Genomic DNA, 21,366 nt, shown 5'->3' with positions numbered 1-21,366 from the left:
GCAGTGGGTGGACTGTGCTAAAGTCTGCTTATTTAAATACTTTTCACAGGCAATAAAGATCAGTAACGAAGCTTTTTTTTTAGAGGGGATGAAAATGACTAGTGTGTTTTAACAAGCTGGAGCTTTGCAATTTTATTTTAAATCGTGGTTTGATGTAATCTTGAATGATTGCCTTGGACTTGATTGGCACTAGTCTATAGGATTGCTTCCAACTTCAGTTGCCAGAAAAAATAAGATCTTGTCTTGGCTGAATTCAGGGGGCTGTGAAGTTTGAAGGAGCTTATTAGAAGACTTCCATTCTGCCTGTGGTCTCCTGACTGTATGGACAGTCCTACTGTGTACAGGGACTCCAAGAACATCGGTTTTAAATAGAATAAAGATTCACTTTGCATTAGTCATGGTGGTTCTTCAATTGTTGTACAACAGTGCTGCGTGCATCCGGAATGAATGGGAAAAACTCCACAGAGTATGTCACACTGTTCATCGTACATTAGCCAAGTAGATCTTGGGTGCATCGAGTTGGACAACCACAGAGAGACTTACTCAGCATGGTTGCTTTCTGCTCATGACAATAAATGCCATTTGGTCTTTGCTGGGTGCATCTGGATTAATGTCAATGTAATGTCAATGCATTCTCTTGTTACAGGAGCAGCTTACTGCCAGTTCATGGACATGTTGTTCCCAGGGTGCATTAGCTTGAAGAAAGTAAAGTTTCAAGCAAAGCTGGAGCATGAATACATTCACAACTTCAAGCTTCTGCAAGCATCGTTTAAAAGAATGAATGTGGATAAGGTAGGAATTCTCTATTTGTATTTCAATTGCTTCAAGCTTCACAAGCTGTATATAAGCTGAGTAAAGTCAATAAATAGGGGAAACTAACTTCAAAGTACTGAAGTCCACTTCCAGTTTTGACTGGAACTGGAGTTACAAGTTGTATGTGAAGATGTTCCTGATCTTTCATCATCTGAAAAGGGTATTTGGGCACGAGGGAAGAAATTTGGCATGCTTCGTTAAGATACAAAGTGAAAATTGAGTCCATGTGTCTGCTGAGAAATTGTAGAGCCTAACTCATTATTTCTTAATATCAGAGACCCTTCTGAGAAAATACCATCTGTTGGAAATTCTTTGCCATCACTGAACACCAGAATCTTAATTTGAGATACCGTAAAATTACTGATGACCTGAATTTCTAACAAAATTACTTAGAAATATGCTGATCTTATAAGTATTCCATGTTTCTTGTCCAAAACTGGGTTTAAGGAATTTCAAGTATTCAAGAGCTGGAATGATTTACCCAGTGATTTGGTAGGTTGGCCCGTGCATATGATTCTCTAAAGTTAAGAATGGAGATCTCTTAGAAATAGCTTGTTGTACAACCATAAGGAGTTGGATTTGTGCTTGAGTTTGAGAGTTTGAACTCACAAATATAAATTACTACGTTGATAAAAATGAATAATGAAAAATCATGTTCTCATGATGTGTATCATTTTAGGATTCTGCGCTGACTTTCAGTGTTGCCTTATTCTGAAACGTAAACAGCCTTATTAGGGAGTCCCTCAAGACTTTCATGAAGCAGAGGAAAATCCTCATTATTTCCTGAAAAGTTGTGGGTGCTTCTATTTACTGAGTGATTGATAGTGAAGTATCAGAAGGCCCAATAAAGTTGAACACTGTCAATTTTTCTATAGGCTGAAAACTTGCTCTATTCTGTCAATGGAGCATTAAATATCACAATTGGAACAATGAGAAAAGACATGCAAAATGCTATGTGAATCCTTGTTGGAGTATCGTAGACTTACAAAATGCTCTACTGTTGGCTTAGCCTAAAAGAAAAAATAAAAATTAAAACAGTTTTAGGTAGCCTTTTTCCAGCTGAAAATTGAATGCATTCAAGAGGTATTAATATTTAATCAGGTTCTTTAATCAGCTGTACGGATCAAGCAAAGCAAGGTAGTCAGTCATCCTTCAGCATTGCCTCTGGTACTCCCTGCCCACAGCATTTGGGAAGCTTGCGCCTCCTGCAGAGCATTACAGAAGTACCTCCTTACACTCTAACACTGCCACGAGTCGCCTCTTGGAGGTTTCGTTTCTGTGAAAAAATTTGTAGGGCATTGATACGGAGACATCCCCATAGCCTCTTTTTTCTGCTGAAAGTTTATAGGCATTTTAGTCAACCTTTTCAGGTCAACAAATTATTCTATGTATAGCTATATACGGAATGGAAAAAAAAATACAAAGTTGAAACCTCAGGGTTAATTCATATGATGAACATGTACTGCCAAAATGTAGGTTGGTTTGAATTTCAGCATGTCTTGGAAAAGCTACTGGGCTTTTGTAGTAAAGAGTACAACAGAGCTTGTACAAGGAACTTTGGACTTTTTTGAAGAATTGGTCACAGTTAGTATGCCCAACTGCAGCATATCCATTAAAAAACAGAAATCCCCAGTTAGTTGAGTAGTGCTATTCCAAGGACAGCTTCGTTCACCACAGCTGTCACTGCAGGAAGAAAGGGGTAACTCTGGAAGAGCAGTTTTAAAGGCTTGCATATAGCTCGCATATATGGTGGAGCTAGTTTAAAGGCTGGGTTTTCATTTTATTTCATTTTTATTTCTTAAGACCCTTGCAATTCCAACATAGTTTGTTCCCATTTATGAAGAAAATGATGTCAGAGGAATATATGCTGAAAGAGTTAGAAGTTTGGGGTTTTGCTTTTTTTTAAAAAAAAAAATAGTTTGTGTGTATTAATTTAAAAATGGCAATGATGTTTTTACTGGAACCTCTATTCTAACTTTCAGGTCATTCCAGTGGAAAAACTGGTCAAAGGGCGCTTCCAAGACAACTTAGATTTCATTCAGTGGTTTAAGAAGTTCTTTGATGCTAACTATGATGGAAAGGAATATGATCCCGTGGAAGCTCGACAAGGCCAAGACGCTCTTCCCCCACCAGATCCTGGTGAACAGATCTTTAACCTGCCCAAAAAGTCTCACCATGCAAACTCTCCTACTGCAGGTATTTTGCGTCATAACAAATTCCATTTCTGTCTCTGAAGATGAGTATAAACTGTGACCCGTTTTATCTAAATGGTAGTTAGAAATTATTTCCTTATGTGCGCAGGCCAATCTTTTTGTGTTGTCGTAGGCTTAGCATCTGAGATGGCAGGAGTTAACTTCTCATGGTGCTGTCTGGTTAGGCCCAGTTCTGTCAGTGGTAGGGCCTCCCCCACTGAAGCTCTGATATAAATTTTGTGGACTCTAGTGGTATCTGATGGTGAAGAAAAAGGCTTTTAAGCATCTGATCGCTGCCTGTGGTGTGTGCATGTATATTCAACAAAAGGAAATGGGGGGTGTGCTTTTCACACACCTCCACCCATACAGGAAATTGGTAACGGGCTGGTTTTCTTAAATTATTTTTCTTATGTTGCCAAATCCTAAGTGTGGTCTAGAAAGAAAAAAAAAAAAATTGATTTGTGCTTCTGCACATGATTATTGCTCAGGTACACTAGTCCCCTATGTAAGCAACATGGAGCTGTTGCTCATTCTTGAAGATACACCTGTCCTCTCACATTTTGCCTTGTGCTTCTGCAACTAAACAACTAGGATCTAAACAACTAAGCCTGGTCTTCAGTATTTATGTAATAGAGGCACTACTGGTCACTAAACAGATGCTGTTTTTCTTGATAACTGAGTTAAGTGAACAAGAGAACAGAACTTTTTTTTTTTTTAATTAACCACTAAACAAGTGGTGCTGGGGTCGGTTGCCTGGAGATATGTAGGTTTGTACACACATAAGCACACATGTATGCACACTTAATTCCTTTATTGATGTGTCCTGGGTTTACCTTATGCGTGCTAACCCAGGCAATAATGATTGATTTTCAGTTGGCATAATTCTGTGACCTGTATTCTCTCATGGGCTCAGATATATACTGATGCTGGCAACAGGGGCAGGCAACCTCAGTTTTAGACTGGCTTAAGCTCTGGAATCATACACAGATTTCCACATTCTGCTCTGATCGTTTCTGACATCAAAGGTGAGCATATTTGGCCAGCTGCCTTCATCTCCTTAGTGCTCCCAGTAAGTTGAGCACCAAATAGCAGGCCAGTGATGCTCTGACCCTCTGAAGTTCTGTTTTGGTTTTTTAACATCTTTGTTTTGCACCATCTTGCATCTAAGCTTTTGAATTTCAGGACTTGGTATGGTATAATTTTCTGTGTGTTGTCTTGAAACAAGTGCTAATACCATGGTGTGGTCCATTTGAGAAACTGGAATTTAGAATACCATTAAACATGGTATTAAAAACCATGTTTAAGTCGTTTTGCCAATGGTCTGTTTTTACCTAAGTCACAAATATGTCATCCAAATTACAGCTGTGGAGGTGAGAAATAGAATTGCTGTTGGAGTGGAAGCAGCCAGTTCATTTGGATGTTGATGCAATGATCTCATGTCCTATTGCTGGTTGTATAAGTGCATGTCACATGCCTTCTGTATGGAGTAGGACAACTGAGATGATTTCTGTTAAGATTTTATGGTTGTGGAAGTTAGTCGTTGGAAAGAAAGCTGCCTTTTTTAAGTATTGATTAAATTATGTAATTATTGTATGGAATTATGGTGGGAAAGACACTACTGTAGTGTTGTTTTTTTTTTTTGAACCAGGGAAGAAGGGTATAGAGCTGCCTGAGGCTAGGTGAAGTAAGAGTCTTTTATTGCTGCTTGTGTTGAACAGGACTGTGTTGGTTATGTGTCAGTCAGGCTTATCCAATTTCCAGTTGAGCATGTTTTAATTTCACTGATGTCTTTGTGCCTCACCTCACAATATCACGTTGCCTGATTGCTTAAAAGAATGGGAGCCCTTACAGGGTGCCTGTTGGTGTAGGACACTCGGGGAGGAGGGCTGGTCGCATCCGCAGGCTTGTGTGTGCCTCAGCATCTGCTGGTTGGGGTTAAGCTGGTAGGATGTGGGAGCAAGTCCCAGGTAGCTGAGAAATGTTCATCAAAGATGTGCTTCTGTACCTCTGTTTTGGGTGTGTGCCTGTGCATGCATGCATGGACTTTACTAGAAGTGAATACACTGCAGTGGTTATAGGAACCGTAATGACACTGCCCATATGAGTAAAACAAACTTAACCATTTATACTAAAAAGGAAAAAAAAAAATCTGAGTTCTACAGCAACCAAAGAATTCTCTGCCCCATCTGGAGTTGCATCTTCCACGATAATACAATCACAAAGAGGGAATGTATGCCCACAAGTAAGTGCAACATCAGCTGGCATAGTTTAAATAGCTATCTATAACTTTAATGCTGTTTTTTTGTTTGTTTTTTTTTTTTTACTCCACAACCCTGGGTCTTTGGTGAAATAGCTGAGGTTTAGGGCACAGCTCTACTTCCACCGACTTTGTTGTGGGAGCAGTAAACATTGTGGGCTGCTTGATGCAGCAACCTCTTACACCAATGCTGCAAACGTTTGCCAGCATCAATTGCAGTTTGCCACAGTAGCTTGCCTCTATTTTTGTGTTTTCTTTATGCTATTTTTAACATGTGATTTGCTTTACTTTACCACTGAGGCTTTGAAATTGTAATGAATTTCAAATAATTAACAAAACAAAAAGATGCGGTAGTGCTATAAAATAAAGAAACCAGCAGGTCTTTTAACATAATCCAAAAGTATTTAAACAGCGTGCAGCAGACGCACCCACGTGTATGCATCTTCTGTTCAGTCTCAGGAGCGAGTAGACATACGGGCAGTCATTCGCATTGTATTTTTGTTTTTGTCACTGACCTTTAAATCCGCCTATTCCAAATGGATGTATGTACATATTTAAAGGAGTAATATATTTAGCTCCTAGTTATTTCACGTGTGTTTCAGATGATTCATACTGTTCCACAGAATAGCTGTTCCAGCGCTCTTTGCCAGAGCTTTGTTTCTGAGTGATTTAGGAGGTGCTAATCTCTTTCATTATTCATAACTGGGGTTCTAGCACTGTCCTTTCGGGGGTGGACTAAGATATATGATTCAGTTTCCAAAAAAGTGGTCAAATCCCTAGAGAGCACTCTGAAAGCTTACCCTAATATGGTAGCTGTAATGAGTTGGTATTATTTGGGGTGTTTTAACCTGACACTAAAGCTTGGCAGACCCGCTGTATCTGGTAGCTGCTTTCTGCACCTGTAGGTGGGTATTTACCTGCAATCTCTGCAAAAGCCAAGTGTGGTCCAGACTTCATTTTTCAAGATGCTGTTAAAAACAAACCAGAACTGGAGAAGTCTGAAAACACACCCATTCTTGTGCTAATCGCAGAGCACACCTACAGCCGTTTCCCTACCCCTTCCAAAGGTACCCACACCAAAGTTTTCATCCTTTATGGAGGGGAACCAGCAGCACAGCCCACTCGTGCGGGCTCTCTGCCAGCAGTACCACAGCTGCTTTTGGATATGATGCCATCTGCCAGCCCTGAGCCTTTAGGTCTCCTACAGCTCCCGCTTTTCTCTAGCGCAGTGGTAAACAGCCTACAGATGTAGAGTCACAATTATTGTAAGGGATTAAAATGTTCGTGCCCGGTTGTTTGTGCCGGTTCTAATCCTTCCTGTAAGGCGGGGGGGGGAAAAAGAGGGGGCAGAAAAGCTTCATCTGATCAAATTGAAAATTTTGATCCGGTGGTCAGGATTTTAGCTAATGGCTTATGTAAGCCTTCCTCTGTATCGGAGCCAATCTCCGCACAGCACTGCTTTTTGCAGGGTATGGAGTGTCAAAACTATGTGGGTAAAAGCTCAATAAAATTAATTATTTACGTACCAGCAAAAAATGTGAGAGGTTCTTAGATCTGAAGGCTGCTCGTCTTCTTATTCTGAAATATTCTGTGAGAGCAGGATGACTAAAGCAGAGCTGGAAAATACTGGCGGATCACATGAGAGCTAAAAATAATCGTGCTATGACAGGGAAAATAACCAGGGCAGAATGAACTGTTTGTACACGGATGCTATATATATATACGTGTGTGTGTGTGTACACCATCGAAGAGCCAGTTACACAAGAAAAATGCCCATGTCCTTTAGGGAAATGGTACACCCTGTAGCGGCAGAAGTGCTGCGAATTAAGTTTGAGGGGTAAAAATATTCAACAAAACCAGTCTTTATTGTAGCAGTTGGTGATATGATTAAGCGTCCCGGGGGACCAGAGCTCATTCCAATGCATTTTTCTTCGCTTTCCACCAAAACCTGCCGCTTGTTCCCCAAATTGCAGGCAGTTGGTAACCCTTGTCGGTTATGGTGTGTTGCTCCAGAGCTATGTGGTGGAGCTTGAAGATAGGAAGAGCTGCGAGGTGACAAGTTTAAAATGCTTTTGTGTCTAGTTCATGTGAGGCCGAAGAAGTGTGCAGCCCCACAGGAACAGCATGTCCGAGGTGGAGAGGAAAATGGCTCAGCCTTCATACAGATGCGCTCCCTCTACCCACATCAGGAGAATTTAATTTTAAAACCCACCGAGACAGAGTTCAGACCACATACCAACACTGCTTGTGGTGCAGGAGCAAAGGGACTTCTTTTTTTAATGAGACAACACTGTTTGAAAAACAGTGGTGAAAATTGCCATCTTACAGTTAAGTGTATTATGGGCACCTTACTTAATTCTTGCTTAATTTTTTGCTCGATCTTTCATATTTCAATGTACTTTGAATATTTTTTCAGATTTTTGTTTTCCTTTTGGGATGGCTAAGCAGATAGTTGCAGAATTTCGTAATTCTTAGGGTTGTGGTGTTTTGTTTGTCGTTTTTATTGGATCACTTCAAATTTTAAAACGTTTTCTTCTGTTAGGCTTATGTGGAATGGTTTCGTTCATTGAAGGAAGATGAATGCTTGCATGCTTGATTTTTCTAGAGAAAATTCAGTTGACAGGAATTAATGTTGTCCATTTAAATGTTGATTATTTTAAATCTAAAGAGAAGCCTTCATTTATGATGGGGAGAAGGCTGTGGTTAGTTCCTGTCTATCAAGTTACCTCCTGTTAAAGATGAATTGAGGCAGTCATGCCACAGACAAAACTTTTTCGTATGACAAGTAGACTCTATTGTATGTTCTCGTTTGGGTGGCTCGGTCGAAATTTTTTGGTTGGTGTTTCATGTTCAGGTATTTGTACAAACGTCTCTTTGCCAGCTCTCTGGCAGCACCGATGAGCACAGAGCTCATCAGACTGCTGGAGCCAGCAGTGGTGGACGTGTGGGGAGCTGAGGAGAGAGGGGTCCTGCCAGCCCCGAGGGAAGCCAGTACCACAGAACAGTCGGGTTGCTGCTTGTTGGGATGCTGCAAGTTGTCAGATTTTGTCCGAGGTCGTTTCATTCCCATTAAGCATCAGTTGTCATCACTAGTGCCACCAAGCATCCCTAAATTGAACAGCTTCTTGCATCCCAGCGTAGCTGTAACAATAAGCGTGCGAGAGTATTAATTTGCTTACTGTTCTCACTCGTTTGTTTTAAGTGATTTGAGACTTGGGTTGGTGAATAAATTGCTAGCTCTGTGGCCTCTTGGTGGGTTTGTTTATTCTTCTGCGGCAAGAGTCAGGAATATTCGCTTTCTGAAGTTTTTCAACTTGAAATTAATAAAATTTCTAAATTTTTAATTGGAAGGATGCACTGCAAGTGGTTCCCGAATTCCCCTGAAGCAATAGCTGTGAGGGCTCAGCCAGACCTTGCTTGCTCAGGGCTACTATTGCACTCCGCATTGTCCTCACACTTCCACACCGCAGTCACGCCCGTGTTTTCCTGCAATTTTACCTGAACATTTAACAGAGCACTAATTGCTCATAGAGCTTTAAGGAAAATCTGTGTTTAAACATTAAATAGGTCTCGTCTGCAAGACCGCTCTCGGGATGTAAAGCGACCTGGCATCCAAAGCCTGGCTCTGTACCCAAAGCATACACAGTGCCAACGTGTACTGCTTTGTATTTTGGAAGTGCACATCTGCCTGTAAAGCTTGTGTTTAGTGAAAAGAATAAAGCTGGAGCTGTGGGGATATATTTAATTAAGATTAAACTGACTAGTAATTGTTTCTGGAGCCCCACAGATAGAAAACTCTAATGTATTCCAAAATCATTTCATCTAGCTTATTTCAGTACAAGAACAAAATAACTTGTCTTTAGTAATTTGTATTTAGAAGCAGTCGGTGCTAAAGTGAACTTTTCTCATCTGTGCTAGTGTTACATGGGCAGGTACAAAAAGTTATCCAGGTGCTAATTGATGCAGCTGCAATACATTTTAAAAATATCAAATTGAACCCTGTATTGTCCTAAAAGCAGAACATTCTGGAATAGAAGTTTTCATGGAAGGATGCTCCAACCCCTTGTCCAGGCAGGGCCACCCAGAGCAGGGTGCCCACATCCAGGCAGCTTTTGAAGATCTCCAAGGAGAAGACCTCACAACCTCTCTGGGCAACTTGTGCCAGTGCTCCATCACCCACATAGGGTTATTTTCTGAAGTTTAAATACAATTTATCACGTTTCAAGTTGCAACTCCTGCCTCTTTTCCTTTGACTGGGCGCCACTGAAAAGAGCCTGACTTCATGTCCAACTTGGTGTCAACCCCCAAGTCCTTTTCTGCTGTGCTGCTTTCAGGGCAGCTGACACCCTGTGTATTCTGGGGACTGGGGTCTCTCCTTTCAGTGCAGGACTCTGCACTTCTCTTTAAACATCTACAGTACATGCGGAAACAAATCTGTAATAGCTAGCATTTATAGCACTGATTATGATGCAGTTCTCTGAGTTCAGTGAGAAGAGCTGATAAGAGTGTGTTTTTTATATAAGATTTTAGCATAAAACACTGTGCTTTCTCAGAATATGGAAATAGGACTTCATGGACTGCTGTCCAAGCAAAACAAATAAACCTACTTTTTATGATGTAGGTCATGTGGGACGCCTGAAAAGTCTTACTAAACATAACTACCAGTATAAATGATTTTTTTGGAGATGAACAATAAATGTTTTCATGGAAGATGTAATATTGAAGAGAATTTGAACTGTTTGTATTACGTAGCACCTATGAACAACAAATTAGGAGTTATTCTATGCTGCACTAATTGACTGCAAAGTCATTGTGGCGCTTAATAGCAAAGTTATTAAGGTCTATTATGATCTTTCATCTCCATTTAGATATCTGGCTGTCTCAAGTACTTTGCAGTATTCTACAAACCAGCATCCTTTAATTTCTTTATGAAATCAAGCTTCTGTTAAAAATGGGAGGGTTGTCTCTGAGCTGAATGCAAAAACAATGTTTTAGAATAAATGTGCATTAAAGCTTTTTTTTTTTTTTTACTTCCAGGAAATTTTAAACTAGAAAACCCGAGGCATTCTGTTGCAATTAAGTTGTCCAGCTGTTGCTGATACTGTCTGAAACGCTCAGATCATATAGCTGGTTTATAAGTGTGTTCCTGAAGTTAGAATACGTGTTGATTTAACAGCTGATCCTGAGCAGCAGAGCAAAAGTCAATTTCTTTTCATTTGTTGGAACTTTATAAAGCTTAGTAGCATTTCACTGTAGAAATTCAGAAGGCTTTGTGGCTTCCAAAGGAAGGCAGAACACAGTGCCGTGTATTTGGTACTTTCCAGTCCTCTCTGTCCACAGATGGTGGTGATGTGAGATTGTTCAGTGTGCTCTGGGAGGGTGCCTCAGCTGCAAATTACAATACCTGAGGAGTCAATGTCTGTGCTTGTGCTGTCCTTAACTCTCTCTGCAGGTCAAAAAAGTGATATGAGCCTAATGATTTAGCTTGTTGTGATCAGTGCCATAGCCTACAAAGACTGAGCTCGCTTGTGGGGTGGTTGAGCAGGAGAGGGAGTGCCATGCAGCAGCTGCACAGCCTGCCTTGCTCAGGGCATGCGCTATAACCCTGAGGGGAAACTGTGAGGAGCTGCTAGGTCTGGGGGTGCTGCCCTTGGAAAAAGCTAGGCAGCATGTCCTCCACTTCTGTGAGGGTACTTGAAGAGGAAGTCTGGTTCTGCCATTGAAAAAGAAAGGTAGTTGGTAGAGGAGTAGGCCAAGGTCTCACATCTGAAAGTCCATAGCTTGTTTTATAGCATTTAAGTTTCAGCTCATGTCCCAGACTGCATTCTACAGCTGTAGGAAGCAATAAGAAATGGGGAAATTGAGTTGAATGTGATAGCAGGGAGTGAGGCCTTTTAACAATACTGCTAGAGTACTACAGTCCAAGTGATAATTTCATGCATATTTTCATTCATGCATGTGTTTCTCTTGCATATTTCAACACCTATTTTCTTCTATTTATCTGCTAACCTAAATAAATGTAATCTTCCTGGCTTTGAAAGCACCTTAACAATCCCATTCTTAAGTAGCTGACTTTTAGTTAGTCAAAATATCAACCCAACCTGGAAGAAGCATAATGAAGGCAGACTAATTTTTTTCTTAGATTGCCCACAGAAATAAATAGCAGCAAAAGATCTTGATGCTTCTAGTCATCTCCCATAAGTGATTTATTCTTTGGTGGTCTGTGTGTGATGGTTTAAAAAAAAAAACACCTTCAGGCACACAGACTATGTTGAATTTTCCCAACTTTAGCGAGTCTGTGTACTGGCGTCTGAAATCTTCTGGAGGTGAGTTTAAGCAACTATTGCCGCTATTCTTTCCCATCATTTTTCAGCTTCTCCAAGGAATCATTGTACTCAGGCCTAGGTCAGTAAGACAGCGGGACCTGTATGCCTTGGTCGTATGGGCAGTCTCCAAGTCTTCTTCCCCACCGCCTTCCTCCCTTTCCTTTTCCTTGTGCTTTCATGCTGGTAGTGCCTTTGCAAAACATCGGTACCAACACATTGCTCCATTAAAACGTTGTCTGAAATGGGAGATGTGTTGTGAAAATGACAAAACGGAGCAATCAGAAGTGTATCCTCCTCCTTTGGTTTGGGGGAGCAGCTGGCCATCAGATTTAGGTTAAATATTAGGAATAAATTCCTTACTGTGAGGGTGGTGAGGCCCTGGCACAGGCTGCCCAGAGAAGCTGTGGATGCCCCATCCCTGGAGGTGTTCAAGGCCAGGCTGGATGGGGCTTTGGACAGCCTGGTCTGGTGGGAGGTGTCCCTGCCCATGGCATGGGGTTGGGCTGGATGGTCTGTAAGGTCCCTTCCAACCCAAAGCATTCTGTGATGAACTGCAAGCTCAGAGCTCAGCCGGCATTTGGGCAATTACTGGATTTGGTCTTTCTCTTGGCTTCAGAGCTAAGAAAAGCTGACAGTGGAGGAAGGCAGAGAAGGAAGTGGAGCCCAGAGCACATCTGTACTAGTGTTTTTTCTTCTTTAGAAGACCCAGTGGTGGGGTGGGGAGCCAGCTGAGGTTCCCATGATGAGGTTCTCCAAAGCGTGTCTCACCAACATTTCTCTGACGGGGCATTTGTGCACCACTGGTGCCGCAAGGAGTACCTGTATGTACTTGGTAGCTGCTGGTCTTGCTGGTGAAGGCGTTTCCCTGTGCTCCGTCAGGTCTGCAGTACAAGTAATTGGAGACAAATAGTGAAACCTAAGCAGATCAGCACAGATCGCTTGGTCCCTATGGCAACAGCGAGTTCACCAGTGGATTGAGTTCTGCCCGCGCTGCCTGAATCTCAATGCCCTCATCTCTGTGACAAGCTGCTGTGAAAACAAGGGAAGCACGCAGGCGGTGTAGCTGACTTTATTTCAAGTCTGTCTTTCTCTGGGGGGATTGCGGATAGATGCGTACAGTAAATATTAGGCCAGGGGAATTGTCTCTTAACAGGATCTTTTTTTTTAGGAACTGAAAGCTGCCAACAGCTAAGGGACCTTTATACCACTAATCTGATTTTTATTTATTTTACTTTTGGAGTCGCTTCACTCTGAGTAGTAAGGTCAAAGTAAAACTGCTGGGAAATTTAGTTTTTCCTTTCCTAAGGTAGAACACTGGAACTTTTTCCACTGTAATCTTGAAGTAATTGTGTGAATGGCTGTCTGTAAATACACTTATTTCAGTATCGGGTTGATAAGAGTGTATTTATCCCAGGGATAAGTCTTGATCATTGTTATTTATTGTACCTTTTAGGTGCTGCTAAATCCAGTCCAGCTTCTAAACCAGGATCAACACCTTCTCGCCCATCTTCAGCAAAAAAAGCTGCACCAAGCAGCTCAGCATCCAAATCAGATAAAGATTTGGAAACTCAAGTCATACAGCTCAGCGAACAGGTAAATTTGTTTTAGGCGTGAAATTAGATGCATTTATTGCCACAGACAGGCATGAAATCTAATATTGCCCTCTGCTGAATGATATCCTCCAGAATTATGAAGGGACAAAAGATTGAAATAGCTCAGCTGGGAAGAAAAAAGATTTATTGTTTAAAATGTCATTTAATAGAGATGACTGGTGTTGTGCCAGTAATTCTAAAAGGAGATCTTAGCAGAGGCAGGTAAGTCTTACTGAAGTACGAGAGCTTCAATACAGATAATTGTATTAATTAGGTTTTAGGATATATCTTTTTTTCACTTGTATAGGAAAAATCTTGATACTGTCTTTGTTGTTCTGTGCTACAAATTTGAAATAAATCACTTTAATGTGTTGTGGAGAAGACAAGCCTGTTTGTAATATCAAGGTGTTAGAGAATTGCAGCTGAACTGAGACTAGCTCATTGCACTCTGCTTTCTGGAATGAAAGATTTCAGAAGGTAATATGCCATTTTTAATTTAAAAATGGGAACTACCTTTGTGAAAATACCTAGTTACGAATAATAATCTGCAATATAATTAACAAAATTTCAGAATTTCTTCAGTGTTGTGATGAAAGCCTTAATTTATGCTATTTGTGCTCTGACACCACTCTGTCATTCTTGGACATTCAAGAGTGTCTGCACTGGACCTAAAGAAATAACTGAATCTGGCTCAAATCTATGAAATCTATGCTGTCAGGATGGTGTCAAGGCTACTAATATAAATGAGACCTCATTCCTGTATTTGCCCTAGATGGAGGAAAATTGAAAGGAAAAGATTCATATTTTAGAGCAAGAGCTGCCCAGCAGCTGCATACAGGAAGAAGTCGTTATTCTGGATCAAGTATAATTTTCCACAATTAAGGGCGTTTCAGTTTCAGACTCTCATTGACCTGAACAGCACAGATTTCAGTTTGTTTGGGCAGTAACTGCAAGTTCTTGGTTACTGTTATGTACTTAAAGTGGTGACGGATAGCCACATCCCAAACATGATGTACTGCCTTCAGTGTGTAATTCTGAGCAACAGCAAGCTTCCAACTGGGTGTTCAGTTGTTTCTTGCTGTAACAGAGATGTTTGAAATGTCGTACAAGGGATGGGTATATATATTTCTGATGGATTTTTTTTATCATTGTAAGTAGAGTTCAAATATCACTTAAATGTGGTTTAAATCCATGACATTTGCACTTAGAAGTCAGAATGTGTTCACTTCAGCAAGAAGTCAGTTGGGGTCTTAGCAAGATAAAAATATTTGATCTTTACTAAAATACGAATAGGCAGTCACTATCACATCCACTGCTAATGTATTCCTAGCAACTTCTACGTGTGAAAACCTTGAGATTTATATACAAATCACCCGGAGGGAAACTGATGATTTCCCCCATCACCAAGGAGAAATTTTGAAGATTTGGAAAGCTGGCATTTTAAAAGCTAGTTTTTAAGAGACCTTTCCTAGCTAGAATGGTCTAGGAAGCTTTTTTTTGAATGCTGGCAGCATTTGGTATCTCATTTTCTATTAATGATTAATTGTGCACCCCAGGCACATAACAAAAGCCAAAAAAAGCTATGGTGCAAGCAGCTTTGAGCCAGGTGTTTTTGATCTTCTATCTGAATATGCTGGAAGAGCCAAATTGCCCATTTTTCCCCACTCTCCAGCAACCGCGGGAAGTATGGGCAGGAGCCATTTATACTCTTTTGCTGTCTTGATTATTAGTAAAAGTTGTTAAATAGTATCTGTCAATATCATATTCTTATGTGGTTGTAACAGGCTTTTTTTCAGCCCTTTCATGAATGGCAGCTAAGGGAGATTCAGACATCCAAACTTATGTGCAACTTGTAGTGGAAAGTTTTAAGTAGTGGGGATGGCCATGTACTAGATTTTACCATAGGGTTGCTTAATGAGCTATTTGCAATAATTGTAAGCCATCCGTAACATTTGCTGGTTTAATGGCCCCCAACAATCTTAAAGTTTCTCTTAAAATGGTCATAGCTATTGCCCTGGTCTGTGCTAGTAAATTAAACACTTCCAAGGCATGTCACTGTGCACTGGAACTTGATTATCCATAACATTAAAATGGTAAAGTGGTCCCTGCTGTGCTTTTGGTCTGTGCCAACTAACACTCTCCCAAAGGGTTTCTCAGCGCAGCTGAGGCAAAAACACAGACCAGGAACCATTACATGTGGTGAAAGGACCTTTCAGTATGGAGAGTAGTCCCAGGAACAGTTAACTGGATACTAGTGTAGACTTAATTTCTGAAAACAGTATCATATTTTCACCATGTTTACAATAATTTTCAGTCTGAATGTTCAGAATGTTGTAGTTAATTAACTGTGTGCATATATGCATAGATTAATGATTCTGTTCCTTAAAAATGGAGTAAGTGTGATACAATGAAAATAAGAGTGCCTTCATAGTAAATGGGTCAGAAGGTAAGACTGCCTGCACTCTTAACTGCAAATGTTTCAACTGAAGTTCATTGTTTTTCCAAGCTCTAGCTTGCACAGAGCAGGAGATCTGGAAGCAGTTCAGTTCTTGTTGTCTGGATGCTGGAGCTGCTCCCAAGGAATATGTTGCTGCAGATCCAGAGGATGCATCTTAAACGTGAGGAAGACCTCACATTTAAGTAGGATACACAAATAGACCAAATTATTGTAAACTTTCATTCCATTTTGCTATTCATAGTTCCTGTGACTAAATAGTTAATCTTAAGGTGACTGGTCACTGTGTCAAACATAGTCTTCCTTTGACAGTTTGACTCTGGGGTGTCAAACCCAGGCAGCTGCTAAGGAACAGGTTAGTGCGTGAATGAGATGCTCTGAGATCCTGCCCTGGCAACAGGTCAGGTCTGCTGTCTGACACCTCTGAGAGTGCAATCAAAGGTCAGAAAAAGGCACCGCTAGCTCAGCACTTACGGAAAACTGAACTGATAGGGTTTAGTAGGCTGTCAAAGCACTGCTTGAACTTTGCTGATGTTTTAACTGGTGAAGGGAACAAATTAGCTTGCAGTAGAACTGGCAACACAAACTTTGTATTAAATTGTGTCAGTTCACTCAAGTCTCATCTGATGCAAGTGGAATTTTTTAAGGAAAATATGCTAAATAAAATTATTTTGTATAATTGCAGGCCTTAAAATGTGAATGCTAATTCAACAGTAATTTGGACGTGATTGGGGTCAGCATTTTTACTGTAGGCAGCTTCATCCCTGATTATTTCTGTTGGTTGATATACTGCAGTCTTCTGAACTTGAGAGCCACTTAGGCTACACCGATCGTGTATACCCTGTTGTACAGTAATTTATGCTTGGTGCTCACAAAATTCTTCTCCTTTAAGCTTATATGTGTGTAAATGTATATGCATGTATAAAAATGTATTGCAATATGTGTCATGGTTTATATGAAGCTTAATCTTTAATAGCTGGGTTGCCCACAAATGATTTGCAGCAGCATAGAATCACAGAACAGCTTGGGTTGGAAGGGACCTTAAAGATCGCCTGGTTCCAACCCCCCTGCCATGGGCAGGGACACCTCCCACCAGACCAGGTTGCCCAGTGCCTTGTCCAAACTGGTCTTGAACACCTCCAGGGATGGGGCATCCACAGCTGCTCTGGGCAGCCCGTGCCAATGCCTTGTTACTGTCCAAGTGGAACATTTCCTCCTAACACCTAATCTAAATCTACCTTTTTTTCATTTAAAACTGTTGTCCCTTGTCCCGCCATTATCAGACGGAACAAAAGGTTGCTCTCCATCTTTATTATAATCCACTTCTAGGTACTGAAAGGCTGCAATGAGGTCACCCCAGAGCCTTCTCTTCTCCAGGCTGAACACCCCCAGCTCTCTCAGTCTTTCTCTGTAGGAGAGGTGCTCCACCCTCTGATCATCTTCATGGCCCTTCTCTGGACCCACTCTAACAGCCCCACATCCTTCTTGTGCTGGGGGCCCCAGACCTGGACGCAGCACTCCAGGTGGGGCCTCACAAGGGCAGAGCAGAGGGGCACAATCACCTCCCTCACCCTGCTGGCTACCCCTCTGTTGTTGCAGCTCAGGACAAGGTTGGCCTTCTGGGCTGCAAGCATGCACTGCTGGCTCGTATTAAGCTTTTCATCCACCAGAACCCCCAACTCCCTTTCTGCAGGGCTGCTCTCAATGAGCTCTTCACCCAGTCTGTGCTCACGTCTGGGATTGCCCTGCCCCTGGTGCAGCACCTTGCACTTGGACTTGTTGAATGTCATGAGGTTCACATGGGCACGCTTTTCTAGCTTGTCCAGGTCCCTTTTCCTAGCTTTTTCATCCCTTTGGATGGCAACCCTTGCTTCTCTTGTATCAGCTGCACCACTCAGCTTGTTGTCATCTGCAAACTTGCTGAGGATGCACTCGATCCCACTGTCTGTTGTTGATAAAGATATTAAAGAGCAGTGGTCCTGAGACAAATCCATGAGGTACAACCACTCATCACCGGCTTCTACCTGGACATAGACCTATTGACCACCACTCTCTGGGTGTGGCCTTCAAGCCAACTCCTTATCCACCAAGTAGTCTACCATTTAAATTTGTTTATCCAATTTGGAGGTCAGGATATCGTGTGAGACCGTGTCAAAGGCCTTACAGAAGTCCAGGTAATGACATTGGTCAGTCTTCCCTTCTCAACTGATGCAGTCACTTCATCACAGAAAGTCACCAGAATGCTCAGGTACGATTTACCTGGTGGTGAAGCCGTGCCGGCTGTCTCAGATCACCTCCTTGTCTTGCATGTGCCTTGACACTGCTTCCAGAAGGATCTATTTCATGATCTTCCCAGGCATAGAGGTGAGGCTCACTGGTCTGTAGTTCCCCAGGCTCTCCTTCCTACACTTTTTAGAAAGGGGAGTGATGTTTCTCTTTTTCTAGTCACGGGAACCTCACCTGACTGACAGGACTTTTCAAATATGATGGAGAGAGGCTTGGCAACTGGCTCAGATAATTCCTTCAGGACACTGGGATGCATGTCATCAGGCCACATAGACTTGTAGCCGTTCAGTTTCATCAGGTGGTCTCGAACCTGCTCTTCGCTTACGGTGCGTGGGACTTCGCTCCCCCAGCCCTCACCTACAGGTTCAGGGCAATGAGAGACGTGGGAAGCCTGACTGTCAGTGAAGACTGAGGCAAAGAAGTTGTTGAGTACCTCAGCCTTCTCCGTATCTGTCATTAACAGTTCACCCTTTACATGCATGAGAAAGGGCATACTCTCCTTGGCCCTTCTTTTCTGAGCAGTGTTCCTATAGAATCCCTCCTTGTTACTGGCATCCCTTGCCAAGCTCAGTTCCATCTGTGCCTTGGCTTTCCTGATCCCATCCCTGCACGTCCACACAGCATCCCTGTGCTCTTCCCAGACCATGTGTCCCTACTTCCACTGCCAGTGCATCTCCTTCTTGCTCCTCAGTCTGACCAGCGGGGCCTTGCTCAGCCGTGTCCATTTCCTGCCTTGCCTGCTGGATATGTTACACATGAGGGTGGAGAGCTCTTGCGCTATAACACTAAGAAAAGTGTTCTTAAAGAGTTACCAGCTCTGACCAGTTCACCTGTCCCTAAGGACAGCTTCCCAGGCGATCTCATCCAATAACTCTTTAAATAGCTGGAAGTTTGCCCTTTTGAAGTTAAGGGTCCTGACTTTGCTCTTTGTCAGCCCCATATTCCTCAAGGTCACGTTCTGCAGCAGTCCCAGCAGAGAAATCAAGACCAACTGTATAACATAAAGTCTCTCGTGTGGAAGGCTGCAGTAACAAATGATACTTGAAATTTGTGACTTTTTGAGACAGCACATTAATCAGACGAGAAAGCCTACATCCTGGCCACTGCATGCTGCAGCAGCGTCGGGGTGCTGAGACAATGGTCTGTGATGGTTCAGCAAGTGGGGAGGCAGCAAAGAGGTAAAAAAACAACACAGCAGCACTTGCAGCTAGCCCTTTTAATTTCCTAACTGGACCATTTCCCTTTATGAGCTTTTCTACTAGCTCTGCATATTTTCAGGCGAGGAGATGCAGTAGGCTTCCAAACAACTGCACATTAATCCAGGCAGAGTAATGCAATTCTTCTGCTGAATGTTTTATTAATTACCATTACATTACATTTCTGGCAGCTTTATTAGAAGCCAGATCTTAAATAGCTCTGACTCTTGAACTGCTGCTTTAGGTTTCAATATAAAAGAACACTGAGAAAATCGACCTCGAAGGATCAAGGTTAAGAAGCATCCACGAGGCATAGTGGGGGAAGGCTGATTTACTGTTGTTTGTTGTGTAATAATCGGTCTAGCACTTCAAAAAAGTGGAATTTACTTCTTGTGAATATAAGCTATAAAAATGAATATATATTTAGGGTGGTGGTTGGCATGCATGATTTTAGACTGAGCTGTTTTGTCTGTAGTGCTCTTCACAACTGATGCACCATGTGCTGGTTTGTATGCAGGTACATTCATTAAAACTTGCACTTGAAGGCGTGGAGAAGGAAAGAGATTTCTACTTTGGCAAATTAAGGGAGATTGAACTTCTCTGCCAGGAACATGGGGGAGAGAATAATGACCTTGTCCATCGGCTAATGGAAGTCCTTTATGCTTCAGAAGAACACGTAAGTTCAAGTTTAATGTATATTTTATTGAGACAGAACAGCTTAATTCTATAAAAGAAATTATTGACACAGTATTGGGTCATGTCCTATATCTAGGTCAGCAGAGCAGTAGCAGCTAGGATTTCCATGAATCCTCCCCCCAAATGGAAGCTTGCTTTCACAAACAGACTTTGCAGCTTGGGGAATAGACTCGGGAGGCCGGCTGCCTTTTGCTGCTTCAGTGTAGGTTTTGTTTTCTACTTTTGCTAAAGTTACTCTGAAATGGGAGGGTGTGTGTCACAGTATTAAATTGGTTTCATGTGGTCCTGAGACTTAGTTTTGTTTTGCTCCTATGTTTCTGCATGAAGTGTTTCTTGTGTTCTGTGAGGTGTTGAGAACTAAAAAAAAGAGAATTTCTCACAGAGGTGCTGTTTAATGTCTACAGCTGTGAACCTTCTCTTTCCCATGTGGCAGTGTCGTAGTGCGTACAGTGCAGGTTGCCAAATGCATAATTATGTCTGCAGAAGTAATGCTCTTTAGCATTTTTTATCCTGTTGCTATAGGCAAAATTCTTCAGTGTGCAAACCCAATAATCCTCTATTACCAAAATTGCAGAAATGTATTGTCTGCAAGATTAAACGAGAATCTAATTGCATCTTAGACACGGCACTGTAGACACTGAACAAAGCAAGGAGCTGTAAAGGATCCTGGTTAAATTCCTCAGATACACTCAGGGATAATGATTCAGTAGAGATTTAGCTGAACTACTGCTATTCATGCTAACTAAATCCCTGTATGCGCTGTTCTGATAATTGACCCCTCAGTCTCCACCGGACGATAGCTTTGGCTCCAGAGCGTATAAGCATCAGCCTAATCTCTCAGTAGCCCTGTGGCACTGTAGCCTTTCTTACATCTGTTCCCACAAAGCTGCTGCAGCAGTAGTCAGCTGACTTAAAATTTATATCAAAAGTTGTGCTGAAGCAGCTGCTGAATTGTATGCTTGTCTAAAATAAACTAGTAGAGCACAAACGAACGTTGGGTGCAAGAGGAGCACAAGCTTGTCACTGACAGAGGCCGCTGCTCAGATTAGAAGTGACAGGGGAAAGAGGATTTGTTCAGTGGTGTGGGGTGAGTGTTAGAGAGGAAAAGGAGGAGAAAACCATTATTTTTGCAGGAGTAAACAATCAGACAAATTTGCTAGACACGTGATAACAGGCTAAAAGAATTACATACGTATAGTGGTCAGAGAAAATGTCTTCTGGATTCAAGAACAGTGATTTATTTATAAAGCAAAGCCAGAAAAATCCCTCTTCTCCCTATACCCCTACCACATCTGTCTCTGTTGGCTTAAATGGGAAGCGATTCCCAGCCAAGGAATGCATTACTTGCGTTTCTTCCTGCAGTTTTCCTTGCTGGCAGCACACATGACAAAATGTCCTACTTCAGTCCACATCTTGCTGTGTTATCTGCTTACTCCCTCCAATACTTCTCCTGTTGAAAGCATCGTCGGTGCCTGCACATGAGCTAGATACACGAACTGTGCCTTTATCTAGAATGGGCTTCCAGCTGGAGGCCGTGGATGTCACTTCAGCAG

The 21,366-nt window shown here is 41.9% G+C and overlaps 1 protein-coding gene across 7 annotated transcripts in view; it reads left to right on the top strand.

The window, feature by feature from the left end:
* Positions 1 to 21,366, top strand: part of MAPRE2 (microtubule associated protein RP/EB family member 2) — a 97,591-nt gene that overhangs the window by 69,472 nt on the left and 6,753 nt on the right. For 5 of the 7 annotated variants that reach the window (XM_068671733.1, XM_068671728.1, XM_068671727.1 and 2 more), the window contains 5 exons: positions 647 to 792; positions 2,796 to 3,009; positions 13,042 to 13,181; positions 19,635 to 19,793; positions 19,890 to 20,015. In XM_068671733.1, the coding sequence (XP_068527834.1) occupies positions 647 to 792; positions 2,796 to 3,009; positions 13,042 to 13,181; positions 19,635 to 19,793; positions 19,890 to 20,015 (785 nt within the window). The remainder of the gene's footprint in view (positions 1 to 646; positions 793 to 2,795; positions 3,010 to 13,041; positions 13,182 to 19,634; positions 19,794 to 19,889; positions 20,016 to 21,366) is intronic. The other 2 variants (XM_068671729.1, XM_068671730.1) reach the window with 1 other exon arrangement.

The sequence above is a fragment of the Anas acuta genome, chromosome 2 (genome assembly GCF_963932015.1).
Source record: "Anas acuta chromosome 2, bAnaAcu1.1, whole genome shotgun sequence".
Lineage (NCBI taxonomy): Eukaryota > Metazoa > Chordata > Aves > Anseriformes > Anatidae > Anas > Anas acuta.
Note: the sequence above shows the minus strand (reverse complement) of the source record. Positions and strands in the feature narration are given on the sequence as shown.